Raw genomic sequence first — 14,006 nt, 5'->3', positions numbered from 1 at the left:
AGTCCCTGGGATAAAAAATGTTTGTCCTTTGGAAATCTGAATAAATTTGGTCTGTAATCTCTTTAGCAGGAGAGGTGATCGCATTGCAAAATTTGGTATTCTAAAGGGACTTGGAAGGATACATACTGAGTTAATTTTTCCGCTGTCTGTTTTCTCAATTCATTCACGGGATGTGGGCATCAACAGCTGGGCCAAGTTTTATTGCCCAACCCTAATTACCCTTGAGAAGGTGGTTGTGAGACACCTTTTCGACCTGCAGCAGTCCATGTAGGGTTGGATCATCCAAATTGCTGTTAAGGAAGAGTTCCAGGATTTTGGCCCAGTGACAGTGGAGAGACGGTGATATAGTTTCAGCAAACGGTATGTGTGCCCTGGAGGAGAACGTGGAAATGATAAGGTTCTTATGCATCTGCATCCCTTGTCCTATGGGTTTTAGAGGTTGTGGGTTTGGAAAGTGCTGTCAGAGAAACCTCAGTGAGTTGCTACAGACCGTATCACAGATGGTAAACACTGCTGTGTCCGTGAGTCAGTGATGAGGTGAGTGAATTGTGCAGGTGGTGGAAAGGGTGCCAACTAGGTGGGTTGGTTTCTTCTGAATGATGTTGAGCTTTTTGCATTGTTGGTGTTACATCCATCCAGGTAAACAGAGAATACTTCACAACATTCCTAATATGTGTGCCTGTAGATGGTGGACTGGCACTGGGGGAATGAGAGGTGAGTTATTTGCTGTTCTTTTTAGCTGGGGAGTCTGGGATAAGGCAGTTCAGATTCAGAATGAATAGCCAATCTTTCAGGACTGAGATGAAGACTTTTTTTACTGAAGTGATTATGAATCATTAAAATTGTCTAGTCAGTGAGGTTTGTGGATGTGTCATAATTGTATATTTTCAAAGCTGGGATAGATAGATTTTCCGACTTTCAAGGAAACAAAATGTATGGGGAGTAAGTGGGAAAGGGAGTTGATTCTCAAGATTGGCTCTGAATGTTTTGAATGGCAGGTTCAATGGGCCACATAGACTTCTGCAACTTTTATATTTTTAGAAGATATCTCAACAGCTGCATATCTGTGTTCAACCGTTAATTAGAAAAAAAGCTCTATTTTGTGAAAATGTATTTAATGTTTTATTGCAGTAACTCACCATGTTTTAAAAATAAAAGGAAATAAAGTTAGCAATTTATAGCTGGCCACCAGATTCAATACTTAAAGTTTTTTTTTGTATTTAATGCTCTTTTATTGACTGATATTTCATTAGTTTTTAATGCTGCAAATTAACTGGAAAAACAGAGTGACTACAAATAAATTGTACATACAATGAGTTTGATTTTGTCAAGCCTGTGAAGATGGAGTTTTGAGATGGGGAGCTAGGGAAAATAAAAAGGGGTCAACCCCTGTCAGGATGGGTTTCATAAAACATTTGCATCATCAAGGAACTTTTGCAGGGCTGGCAATGATAATAGCATCAGCTGCCCATTCCAGTGAGATGAGCAGCCAACAAAACTGAAATGTTTTTGTCACTTATTGGAATGTTTCCAATGATGAGCAGTTCCTGACCACGTGTGGAGACATTCAGCTCAATGGATGTGACCTTCCTTCAGCAAGACAAGGAACCATCAAAATTAAAATGGTCCACATCGCAAGTGTGAGGCCGTGTGGATGTAGGGTTACAGCCATGCTCAATCATGCAGAGAAGCTTCACCACCACTCTGATGCCACTCGTATTGCCTCAATATAGCCCTTCTGCATTGGCCAGTGATGGAGCCTCAATGTTGAAGCATCCTCGTGGTTTCCAACCTGCTTCAGCAGCATACACTGTCAGAGAGGAGCTGCTGAAGCTCCAAAGCAGCTGGATCTCTGATAGATCCTCTGGCCTTAGGACCAACTACTGTCTTTAACTTAATGTCAAGTGTGGAGGTGGTCAGTTAGCAGGCTGTGTCCTGCAGAAATGCATCTCTGTATAATTGTCAACACATATGGGCTTGACATCCCATTTGGGCCCAACATCGGACTTGCAAAGCTCATAGGGCAATCCAGCCTAATCAATTCCTTACTCTTGAATTTGACAAAATAATCCAAACTCTTTGATCTATTACTGAGTAGTTATTAAGTTTAATAAGTCCAGCTTTGGAACAAGCATTTCATCCATTTTTTTTTCCATTAAGGGTGGTGTGTGAGTTATCATCCAGTGGGAAGATTCAAGAGAATGATAATTGGTGGCGAGGGCAAAATATTCAAGGTCCAGGTCTTCCAACAGGAAGATGTTTGTTGCTGAGGCATAGACAGAAGGCATGCGCCACTAAATAGGAACTCTGCCCCAGATTGGCAGTTTCAGCTCATTGTGTGACATTTAATCATCTTTGCAAAATGTTTGGACACAACTTCTTTGTAGTTAATTTGTCAAACCCACTTTTTGAGTATGCATGTACAGTTTGCGGAGGTAATGATGTGGTGGTATTATCACTAGACCCAGGTAACGGTTCAAATCTCGCATGGTAGATGGTGACATTTGAATTCAATAACTATCTAGACCTATGTGTCCAATGGTTTTTATGGTCATTATTGTAAAACCCATCTGTTCTTTCTTGGTCTGATCTACACGTGACTCCAGACCTACAGCAATGTGGCTGACTCCTTACTGACATCTGGACAATTAATGCCAGACCAGTCAGTGAAGGCCACATCCCATGAATGAATTAAAAAAAGTTTGGCTCAAAAAATTCACAATAGGCAATATACTTACAGCTCTTCAATTGGAATAAAATTTTAGTCGTTAAAAATATTCAATGACAGATGAAACAGCAAGGCTCAATAACTTTTAGCCATGAAATCATAGTATGTCTGCTGCTTTTATAAACGAAACAAATTTGCCAGTAAGTGCAATATGATGATGAATGATAGGACCCTAGGAAGAGAAGGTCAGAGGGATGTTGGTCAAGGCAAATGAGACACTCGCCTTCATTAGTTGAGGCAATGAATACTACGGCAGGGCGGTTATGATGGAGCTGTTTAAGACATTAGTTAGGCAATTGTTGCAGTACTTTAGCAATCATCAAGACATTTAAGAAATATTCAAACGAGCATTTGAAACAGCAGAGCATGCAAGGCCATGGGCCAATTCCTGGAAAACAGGATTACAACAGGTAGATGTTTGATGACCGGTAAAGACATGATGGGCCGAAGGGCCTTTTTCATGCTGTGGGAACTCTATGACTCAATGAATCTGATGCACTATCAGAAGGGTTGTTATTGATGTAGAGAGCGCGCAGAGGACATTCACCAGGATGCTGTCTGGACTGGGCTGATTCAGCTATGAGAGAGACTAGATAAGCTGGAGTCATTATCCCCACAGCAGAGAAGGCTAAGGGGTGTCCTGATCAATGTGTACAATATCACAAATGGCATAGATATGGTAAGGTATGTAGGAAGAAACATATTCCTTTGAGGAGTTAATAAAAGGGGGAATAGATTAAGAGAATGTTTAGAGGGGATTTAAGGAATACTCCTTTCACCTAGAGAGTGAAAGTATCCAGAACCCACTGGCTGAAAGGATGGTAGAAATGGCAGCAATCACAGCCTTTAAGAGATGTTTCGACAAACGTGAAGTGCCTTACCATACAAGGCCAGGTGCCAGAAAATGGGACTAGAATAGATAAAGGTTTGATGGCCAGCATAGACACAATGGGCCAAAGGGTGTCCTTTCTTGCTGTTGACTCAGGACTCTCTGTTATCACCAGTTATACAGCATTGAATTACAACAGTTAGAACAGCAGAAAAATCATCTCCTCGTTCTATGAGCATCATCATTTGATGTTGTCAATACGTTTATAGAATATCAGGTGACTTGGCAAGTATAACTTGGTAGATTCCCAGATAAAACTCAACACAAAGGTGCAGAATTGGAGTAGTAACTATAAATATTTTTTTAATGAACCTGTTCAGACTCTTAAGTCACACCTCTGAGTAGGATGGAACCTGAACCCGGACTTTTTGATCTGGATTTAGGCACTAGCTATGCCACAAGAGCCACAAGTAGAACTATAGTTTTGTTCATCACCTGAATCTCTTGAGAGCTTTTCCTTATTATAGTAAGTACCCCAATCAACCCAATTAATAATTTCTAATAAGATATCTAGTAGTTTGACCATATGTGGATAATGTTCATTATGTTTTAATTAAACCATTAATTAACTGTTCTTTTCATGAAAACAGCATAAAAGAATCTGTACTGGTTTATGGATTGTTGTCTTACCTTCAGTTGCATATGCAAGAATTGAGCGTGCGCGCATCTGTTTACCCTCGGTGTTCTTGCCAGAGCAAGTATATGAGCAAGATGACCATTCTGACCATTTGCTGAGAACGCAGTCTCTTGGACACGGGACATTGCACAATACAGGAGCTGGATAGATAGCTTCTCTACACTGATTTTGGTTGACAACATCTCCTGTGAGCAGAAGAAACCCACAACAATTCATTAGTTTAGAGTGAAAAAAGCAAATCAGTTTCCACATAGACAAAATCATAATCATTTAAAAGAAGGTAGAAAATAGCCTAATAACTGTAACTTCTAAAATATTAACATATATTTCAAATCTAAATATTGAACGAGTGATTTTATTATCATGTGCATTTTACAGTGAGGAAAACAATAAATTACAGTGAAAAGCTTTTCTAGTGTTGCCATGTTCAGGCAATATTTTGAAAAGTTTTAAGAATGAGAAAAGAAATAGGAAGATATACTTAAAGAATGTCCATCATTTCTGAGACATCAATAATGCCGACACCACCGTCACTACTTTGCTGTCGCCAAGCCTAACCAACAATTGGGTTGCCAATCTTTAGGCTCCATCTTTCACCACTAGGTCAATTCTTCTCCGCCACCAACTCATAGCCACCAATGTCAGATTCACATCTCTTGCCACTCAGCAAGCCACGATGTCACCATGATGCCCTTCTGCCAGTGCTTCATCACTGCCACTGCCAGGCCCAACCAACAACAAAGTTGTTGATGGGCAGGCGCCATCTTTCACCACCGGGCCTACTTCAGCGATTCCAACGCCAGGTCCCACACTTGCCCCAGAAAAATAAGTAGTGGCTCACTTGCTGCCCACCACAAGGTCTGCATGGCCTCACCCGAGTCTGTGCTGGACTTTCTCACCGCTGCCAATGCCATCCAAGCTACAGGACGAGAGGTAGGTGAAAAAAGCCAGAAAAGTGGTTGTAGCAGGTGAGCCCCAGCTCAGGAGCTCTACTCTGCCACCATCTTGATGATGTGGACGACTTTTTAGGGTTAACAAAATACATTAAATTTTGTGCATAGCAATTCCCAACAGACAGCAAGGAGATAATAACCATACATCTATTTTTAATGGACATGTTTAACTTAAATACTATTCAAGATACGAGAAATAACTTCTCTACTCTTCTTCAAAATGTGCCATGGGACATTTTACATGGAAATGATTGGCCAGTCAGGTCCTCAAGTTTATTGTATCATTTGCCCTGAGCACTGAACTGGAGTGTTAGCCTGGACCTTGAATTCCAGTCTCTGGAGTGAGATTGAGGGCTAGATTTTACAGCACGTGACCACACCCTATTTTACTCCTGAATGAAAGATTGGTCAGGACGTCACACATGAAAAGAAAACAATCACTTTTAACAGCGCCTAGGTAAGCTTGTGAGGTTACCTGCCTCAACCTCTCAGGAAGTGCATTCCAGATCCCTACCAACCTCTGGGTGAAAAAGGTTTTCCTCAAATCCCCTCAAAACCTCCCGCCGTTCACTTTGAAATTATGTCCCCTTCTTATTGACCCTTTAAAGAAGGGAACAGCTGCTTTCTATTATCCTGTCCATGCCCCTCATAATCTCATACATCTCTATGAGGATCCTAATCCAGCCTCTCTTCATCTAGCATCCTCGTTGTCCCAGTAAAGACAGATGTGAAGTACTTAATTAACTTAGTTACTTACTTTCCAACTGTTCTATATCCGACTGTATCCTTTGATAACCTTCTCCACTATCCACAACTCCACTAATCCTCATGTCATCTGTAAATTTACTATCAATGTCCTCCACCTTCACATACAGATTGTGCCTTAGTCTCTAATGGGCCTTCCTTTTCCACGGTTATTCTCTTCCCTGTGATAGACATAGAAATATCTCAGGATGCTTCGTAATCTTGCCTGCCAGTATTTCTCATACTGACATTCTGCTCTCCTAATTGCTTTCTTGAGATCCTCCCTGAACTTCCTGTACTCTCTAGGGCCCCTTGTTTTGCTCCCTTTGTACTGTTCAAGGCCTTTCTTTTGCTTTTTATCCAGTCCTGAATATTCCTAGTTTTCTGACCCTGTTGCTCTTACATTTCATTTCACCCTAAAGCAACATGTTGGGCCTGTACTCCCTCCCATCCCACCCCCCTCTATACCTCCCACTGTCCTACTGCGGATTTACCCTCAAATGATTGTTCTTGTTTGAGAGATGGTCACTGATGGGAGTACAGTCAGACCCAAAAGCAGAGGAGATATGAAATCTGAACGAAAGATAAATGCAGGATGTGAGAGGAGCCCAAGTGACAGTCCCAGCAAGCGTGTTGAGGGAGCTGACTAAAGTTTGGGAGACCGAGTGTTTGGGTTAAAGGGGCAGTATAGCCTTGGCAGGACATTGGGGAGGGAGACTGGTGACACCAAAAGGAAGCTCTCCCTTAGTTTCTTGCTTGATGCCAGCTTTCACAGTAAATTGGATTGGTAAACAGTTTGAGCATAGATTCTCTCTGCTATAGAGAAAACAGTGCCGACAATAAGATAAAGCTTTTTAGGCCCACAAAATGGGTAGGAAGGCTGCTGGCAGGCCATACAATTCACTTTGGAATACACTAGCAGAGGACCGCAGAGTACAGTCCTGAGTTGGTGCAAATAGTCGAAATACATCATTAATTATTCTTGTGCATAGAATCCAGAAAAGGACTTTGAAAACAGCATAAACATCTTGGATCATAAACACCATCAAAATAAAAATCTTAAGTAAAACATACTTATTAAGACAAAAGTGTGCTGTTACAAACTCAGATCTCAAGTTACATTGATTTTTTTTATATTCAGTACACTGGTTAACATGCTATAATAAAATTTGTTTTCTTTATTTTAATACATAATATTTTGATTACTAACTAAGTCTGTTAAAAGAACACGGAGAGAAGTGGGTTAATCAATGCAATAAATTTAGTGCTCACAGGAAGTTTACTCCAATTTGATGTGCAGTTTAACACAATACAATATTATTGCATTCATAATGTGAATAGATCCTGCTAAGTACAACCTGGCTTTCAAATTGCTCTGATCTGACTTGCCATTCCATATCGATTTTCAGACTTACTATGCAATCATTTTATGTGCTTGGGGCACAATTAAATGTTGAAATGTGGCCTTACTCAAATGCCTAATGGCCTTCTGCTGAATCCAAGTCCCTAACCATATGAATTGTGAAGAGGACTATTATTTGCAGAGGGAGCTAAAAATATTACTGCACACCACCACAACCAAACGAAAAGCAGTGGCTGGATTTAAACACATCAACTGCTGCATTAGAATATTTTTATAAATCTTTGCACAGCTACTCGCTTGATATTCTCACTTATCCTGAAGAATACCTTTTGCAAATGCTATTCCAGGAAAACTCACAGACATGCGTGAATTTCCAATTTCCAGAAAATCTCTCTATAATGTGATGACTCTGCCAGATGTCATTTATATGTTGCATGTTTTTCAATTGTAGCTTTGGGAAGGGATGTGAACAATTACAAACATAGCCTGAATTCATTAACCAATCTCTCCTTACAGTTAATACAGTCCAATCTAGCAACATCCTGGTAAAGCTAAATAAAACTGAAAGAACTGAGGAAGGGTCACCAGACCCGAAACGTTAACTCTGTTTTTTTCCTTCACAGATGCTGCCACAACTGCTGAGCTTTTCCAGCAACTTTGTTTTTGATCCTGGTAAAGCTATTTTGCACCAACTCCACATCATTTCACAGAATGGTGACCAGAACTACACACAATCCTCCAAATGTGGCCCAACTCAAGTCTTACACAGCTGCAACATGAGTTGCCAAAGTTTAAGATCAATGTTCCAACTGATGAAGGAAAGCATGTTGCACCTTTATCACCTTAGGCACTTGTATTGCTACTTTCAGGGAGCTATGAACATGTACTGCAAGATCTCTCTGTATATAAATGTTCCTCAGACTACTGCCATTTACTTCTGCAGTTGATCTCCCAAAATGCATCACTTCATACTTGTCTGGATTAAACTCCATCAGCCGTTTATCTGTCCAACTTTCCAAGTGATCTATATCCTACTGTATCCTTTGATAACCTTCATCACGATCCACAACTCCACCAATCCTCATGTCATCTGCAAATTTACTAATCCAGCAAGCACTAATCCTTGCAGAACACTACCTGCCAGAGAATTCCAGTCAGAACAGCACTCCTCCAGAACTACCCGCTGCCTTCCATAGTCAAGCTAATTTTGTATCCAATTTACCAACTCACCATGGGTCTCATGTATCTTAATCTTCTCACCAGCCTACCATGAGGGACTTGTCAAATGCTTCAGTAAGGTTCATGTCGACAAAACTCACTGCCCTACTCTCATCAATTATCTTCATTATTTCCTCAAAAAGCTCAATCAAGTTTGTGAGACAAAACCTCCACTGCACAAAGCCATGCTAATTATCCCTAATAAATCCTGTTGCTACAAATCTTTTCCAACAATGTTCCTACCACTTATGTAAGACTCACTGACCTGTAATTTCCTGGATTATCCTTGTTGCCCTTCTTAAACAACAAAATAATATTGGCCATTCTCTAGTCTTCTGGGACCTTGTCTGTGGCGAAAGAGGACACAAAGATCTCTGTCGAGATCCCAGCAATCTCCTCCCTTGCCTCCCTCCGTATCCTGGGATAGTTGCAATTCGGCCTCTGGGGCTTACCTAATGTCCTTCATGACACATTACAACTCCTCCTTCTTAACATCAAAAATATCCCTCCCTAGTCTTACCACCATCCATGTGGCGAATACTGATGTGAAGTACTCATTAAGGTCCTCACCCACTTCCTTTGGCTTCATGCATAAATTCTCTCCTTTGTCCTTGAATGGGCCTACCCTTTCCCTAATTACCCTTAAAATGCTTGGGATTCTCCATAACCCTACTTGTCAAAGACATTTCATGGTCCCTTTTCCCAAATCTTGTATCATTACCTTTCACCCACCTGGGAACATACTCATCCTGAATTCTGATTGACTGAGCTTTAACAGAAGCCCAGATGTCAGTTGTGGATTTACATTCAAACAGGATTTGCCTCCCAGGATTTCTGCCTAATACTGTTTTAATTAGCCTTCCCCAATTTTAGCACTTTCACCTGAGAGTCAGTCTTAACCATCCTTATCCTAACTATCTTAAAACTTACAGAATCAGGCCTACCCTTCTCAAAATTAAGATTCTGTAATGGCTACAACATTGTCATTCCATGTACTAATGTAGTCTCTTACCTCAAGAACAAAAACGGAATTTGCTGGAAAAGCTCAGCAGGTCTGGCAGCATTTGTGAAAAAAAATCAGAGTTAACGTTTGAGGACCGGTCACCCTTCCTTGGTTCACAGATGCTGCCAGGCCTGCTGAGCTTTCTCAGTAACTTCTGCTTTTTCTCCCTGATTTACAGCATCCGCAGTTCTTTCAGTTTTTAGTTAGTCACTTACCTCATCTGCCTTACCTATTATACTCCTTGTAATTACACAAATACACTTCAGAACACTTCAGGCTCATCTTCTGTGGAATTTTCTCTACATAAGCCTTTCCTTTTATTAAAAACTTTTGCCAACTGCCTGGTTTCCCATCATGGGGTCAAAGTGTTGGGCTTATTCCTCATTCCTAGTAAATGCATGCTTCCTGTCCTCTCCAATGGTTCCTTGTCTCTACTGCAAAATGTTACAGATTGTATTCAATATAGATAAGAATGTGAACCGCAGTACTCAAAGCCTGAGGTTTCCACGTTGAGCTGCACCAAATATCACGAAGGTTAAGATATTCTGAATGCCATCACTCCAGATTTGCCTGGCGGTAATCCTTTTTAACAATTTCCACTTACTTGGTGACCATTTTACCAGCTAAGATTATGAATATGGCCCATCACAAATGCATCCATTGGAGATAACCAGGACAAAATAACCAGGAGAGAGTACTATAGGCTCACACCTACTTTTTTTTAATGATGCCTGCTTTTCAGAACCTAAAGGTCACATAGGTGCTTTGTCAGTGACTTAGCAAAGGGATGTGTGTAAGGTAAGTGAGGAAGTAGGGTGGTAGGTAGAGGGTTTAGGCATCAGTGTGTCTGGTGAGTTGAATTCCAGGTGGATTAGGGCTCTGAGGTGTGAGGTAAGTCAATGAGTACTTAGGGAAGAATGGGAGGTTGGTGATGGAGCTGCTATGTCATGTCACGGCAAACAAGTTCAAGTTGAACTGGGGAATGAGTTTCAAGCCAAGCATTGTCAGATTGCAGTGGTGTCAGGTCCAGCTGCATTGGTGGGGAAGGACTACATTCTGGGCTTGCGGAGTGGGCGTTGGATCCAGTTGGAATGGGTGAAGTTGAGGCTGAGAGAAACAGGGCTAGATGTTGGGGGGCAGGCTCAAGTGGGCCTGGGCTATAGGGTGGGTGTTCCACTGTGGTGAGAGGGAAAGGGGACATAGGTTCAGTGGTGAATCGGTTTAATATTTACCAGGACTTCAAGTAGGCTTTTTATTCTTTAATTTTTCCTGTGCAATTGTCAAGCTGAAGTGAGTCAGAACCCTTAACTCTCAGACGTTAAACAGAATTTTCCCCAAAGATATTAGACATAGGGGAGTTGTCCATTGGGAATTTCAATTTTCCAGGAAACTCCTTGGGAGTTGGATGCATTGAGGATCCCACATTGGCCTGATGTGCAACTCCAGTTGTAGCTGCTCCAGCAACTATTTGGCCATCTGGGTCACTGTTATCATTCAAAGCCATTTTGATTCCCTAAACAAAACCTTTTATACAGCTCATTATTCAACACATCATTGAGAAGAACGCTTGCTATCAAGAAATTGTTTTAAAAAAACACCCTCTTCGTAAATTTAAAAATAGCTGAGTGTCTCTCAAAGGAGCCAGACCAGAAGCGAACGCCACAATGTGAAGACAGCAATTTGATTAGAGAGACTGATAACTTGAAATACCTTTGTACTTCATGTGACAAAAAACACTTTACTGAGGCACAACAGTTCATTGATCAGCAGCAAAGAGATGTCTGCTTTAAAAAAAAAGTCAGTTTAATCAAGTACCATCTTAGTACAAACAAAGTACATTTGATGACAAGCAGTATCTCCCATGAGGAGAAAAATCAATTTTCATTCCACAATCATAAAAGGATCGACCAAAGTGACCTAAAACTGTGTTTATAGGGAGAGAAGGGTCATTGAATTGGTTAGAGTGTTAGAAAAATTGACAGCCTGTATACCTTTTAGATTTGATCAAGTAACAACCTCACTTCACAAATTACTGTTTAAAGAAAAGCTCAATAGCTCAACAGCCACAAGTAAATCACATCAAATTGGCATTAAACAATATTTGAGGAAATACTTCAATGTAAGTATGGACCCTTCATATTCAACACTTTAGACTGATACCTGAAATTAATGCACCCAGTTTTGTGCTGAAATTATTACCATACAGCTTTTCCTACATTTGTTGCTTATGTTGTATCATTGCATAGATTTCCAAGCAGACTGGCCAGTATCTTTAAGACAGTTATATGACAATACAGCATGAGACTTTCTAGCATAAAGGTACCAGACTTCAGTCACTCCCTCGATACAACAGAGTAAATGTAGTCAGTCAGTTGTGTGTCTAATGTACAGTAACATCACTAACCATATAATGTAGACTATGTGTCAGATCTGAACTTGGAGTGATTGGATGGATTTTGCAAAAATGACTTATCACAACTGCTGCCGCCTTTTTCAGCCTTTAGCATTTTCTTATTGCTACAAACTAATTGTCATGACTACCTTTTAGTGCTCGCTTGTTGGCATGATGCAGTTTGATGTTTACTATATGTTAGCCTATGAAAAATGTACCACAGAGTCAGGTTCTTATTGAGTCAGATGTCTTGAAGTTTATTTGCAACAGTTACTATTTCCACAGCCACAACTGCATCATGCTAACAGTTGTGATAAGTCATTTTCGCAAAAGCAATCCAACCACTCCAAGTTCAGATCTGACATTGAAACTTCAACCAAAACTAAAGTGTTACAAACGCATAAGAATCACAGCACTATCTCTCTCCTTCCAAAAGAAAAGTGAGTTTACTCGATGCCAAATGCAGCTCAGGATTTTTAAAATGTCAGCTAAAAGGTATTGAAAGGATAGCTCCTACCTAAATAAAGCTATCGTATCAACAAAAAATCCAGAGACCTGAAAGAAAGTGTTTATTTGCATTAAAAAGGTTTACCAGTTTACAGTGTTGGTTGTCTCCACCAACTTGTCTCTCAGAAAAGGCACAAAGGCAGACAGAAAAGGTGCATATGATGTCACAACTCTCTAATAAATAAATAACACCTAGATTGCTATTACAAACCTGCAAATTTAAAGGTAAGCAATAAATAAAAACTGCTACTTGTAAGGCTACAGTAAATATATAAAACCTTTGAAGTCAATGACAAGAATTAAAAATAGACAAAGCACTACACTGCAGGTATAAACAGATATATATGCTGGACAGCATAAATTCTGAAGAGCATAAATCTACCGAAGAGAAATGGAGGCAAACATTTATCCATGGAATTGCACACTTGTAACATTTTGTCAGAACTTCAGTTAGTTAAAAAAAGGAATCAATTTTATTTTATGGATCAGTAGATAACTGATAAGGAATGACTGTCGTCTAGTTTCTTCTTTGTGCACTGATGCATTAAGCAGAAAATAAAAATTCTATGGTATTTCTTATCATACTCCAAAAATTCATACACAATGTGTACAATTACATTTCAATGCAGCAACAAAGGAACAATGGGGTTTTGCAGGTGCATTTTATCTTGTATAAGATAGTATCAGGTTGACATAAAAGTAGCTATTGTGAAGAACTGTTGATGAGTTCTAACTTTGGACCAAGATTTATCTCCTAAACTATAACAGTTAAAATAAAAAAAAGAGTTCTCATCTGGCCATTATCTTATTGCTGTAGGTGGGACTTCGTGTGGGAATTGGTTGCATTGTTTCTTACATCACTACACTGCCGACATTGATTTCCACAGCTTGCTTTGTAAAGTTAAGGCATTTAAGATGACATTGGATAATTACTTGAATAGAAATAGTGCGCAAGGATATGGGGATAAAGCAGGAAATTGGCACTAGGTAACAAAGTTTGTTCGAAGAGCTGGTGAAGGCAAAATGGCCTGAATGGCCCCCTTCTGCACTTTAACACCTCGGTGATACCCAACGGATGCTTTGTAAATGCAACTTCTTCCTTCTTAGAGAAAAGATATTCATCTTAATATGGTATGAAAATGTGTAAGATAGTCTTTAAATTAAGACAACCATCTCTCAAATACATCACCTTCAACCAGATGTTTCTCAAAACAAAAGTATGAACTATGTGTTTTGATCATTATGCCATTCTCACATTGAGAATAATGTGATTACACAACAGGATGTCGTCTGAATCTAACAGTAAACACTTTGTCTTAATTACAGCTGATAGACAATTATTACGGAGGTGTTAGCATTAGAAAGTAAAAATATAAAATTAAACCTGCAAAATTTGACAAGGCTCAAAAGTAAGTATGTAAATCATGATGTTCCCTGTTAGTTTTAATAGCTATGGAGTGACAGCACATCTGAGGAGGCATTGTAAAATTGTCAGGGGTCCACAAAAAGTTCAAGCTAGTCTGTGCATTTAAAGTCAGTGTTAAAGAGGAGACCTATTTCAACTGGAGTTGT

General features: G+C 39.9%; 1 protein-coding gene across 1 annotated transcript in view; it reads right to left on the bottom strand.

Annotated features, from left to right (window-relative positions):
* LOC125464190 (thrombospondin type-1 domain-containing protein 7A-like) overlaps positions 1-14,006 on the bottom strand; it is a 561,444-nt gene that overhangs the window by 98,957 nt on the left and 448,481 nt on the right. The window contains exon 11 of the mRNA XM_059654908.1: positions 4,248-4,439. Coding sequence (XP_059510891.1) covers positions 4,248-4,439 — 192 coding nt within the window. The remainder of the gene's footprint in view (positions 1-4,247; positions 4,440-14,006) is intronic.

The sequence above is a fragment of the Stegostoma tigrinum genome, chromosome 2, assembly GCF_030684315.1.
Source record: "Stegostoma tigrinum isolate sSteTig4 chromosome 2, sSteTig4.hap1, whole genome shotgun sequence".
NCBI lineage: Eukaryota > Metazoa > Chordata > Chondrichthyes > Orectolobiformes > Stegostomatidae > Stegostoma > Stegostoma tigrinum.
Note: the sequence above shows the minus strand (reverse complement) of the source record. Positions and strands in the feature narration are given on the sequence as shown.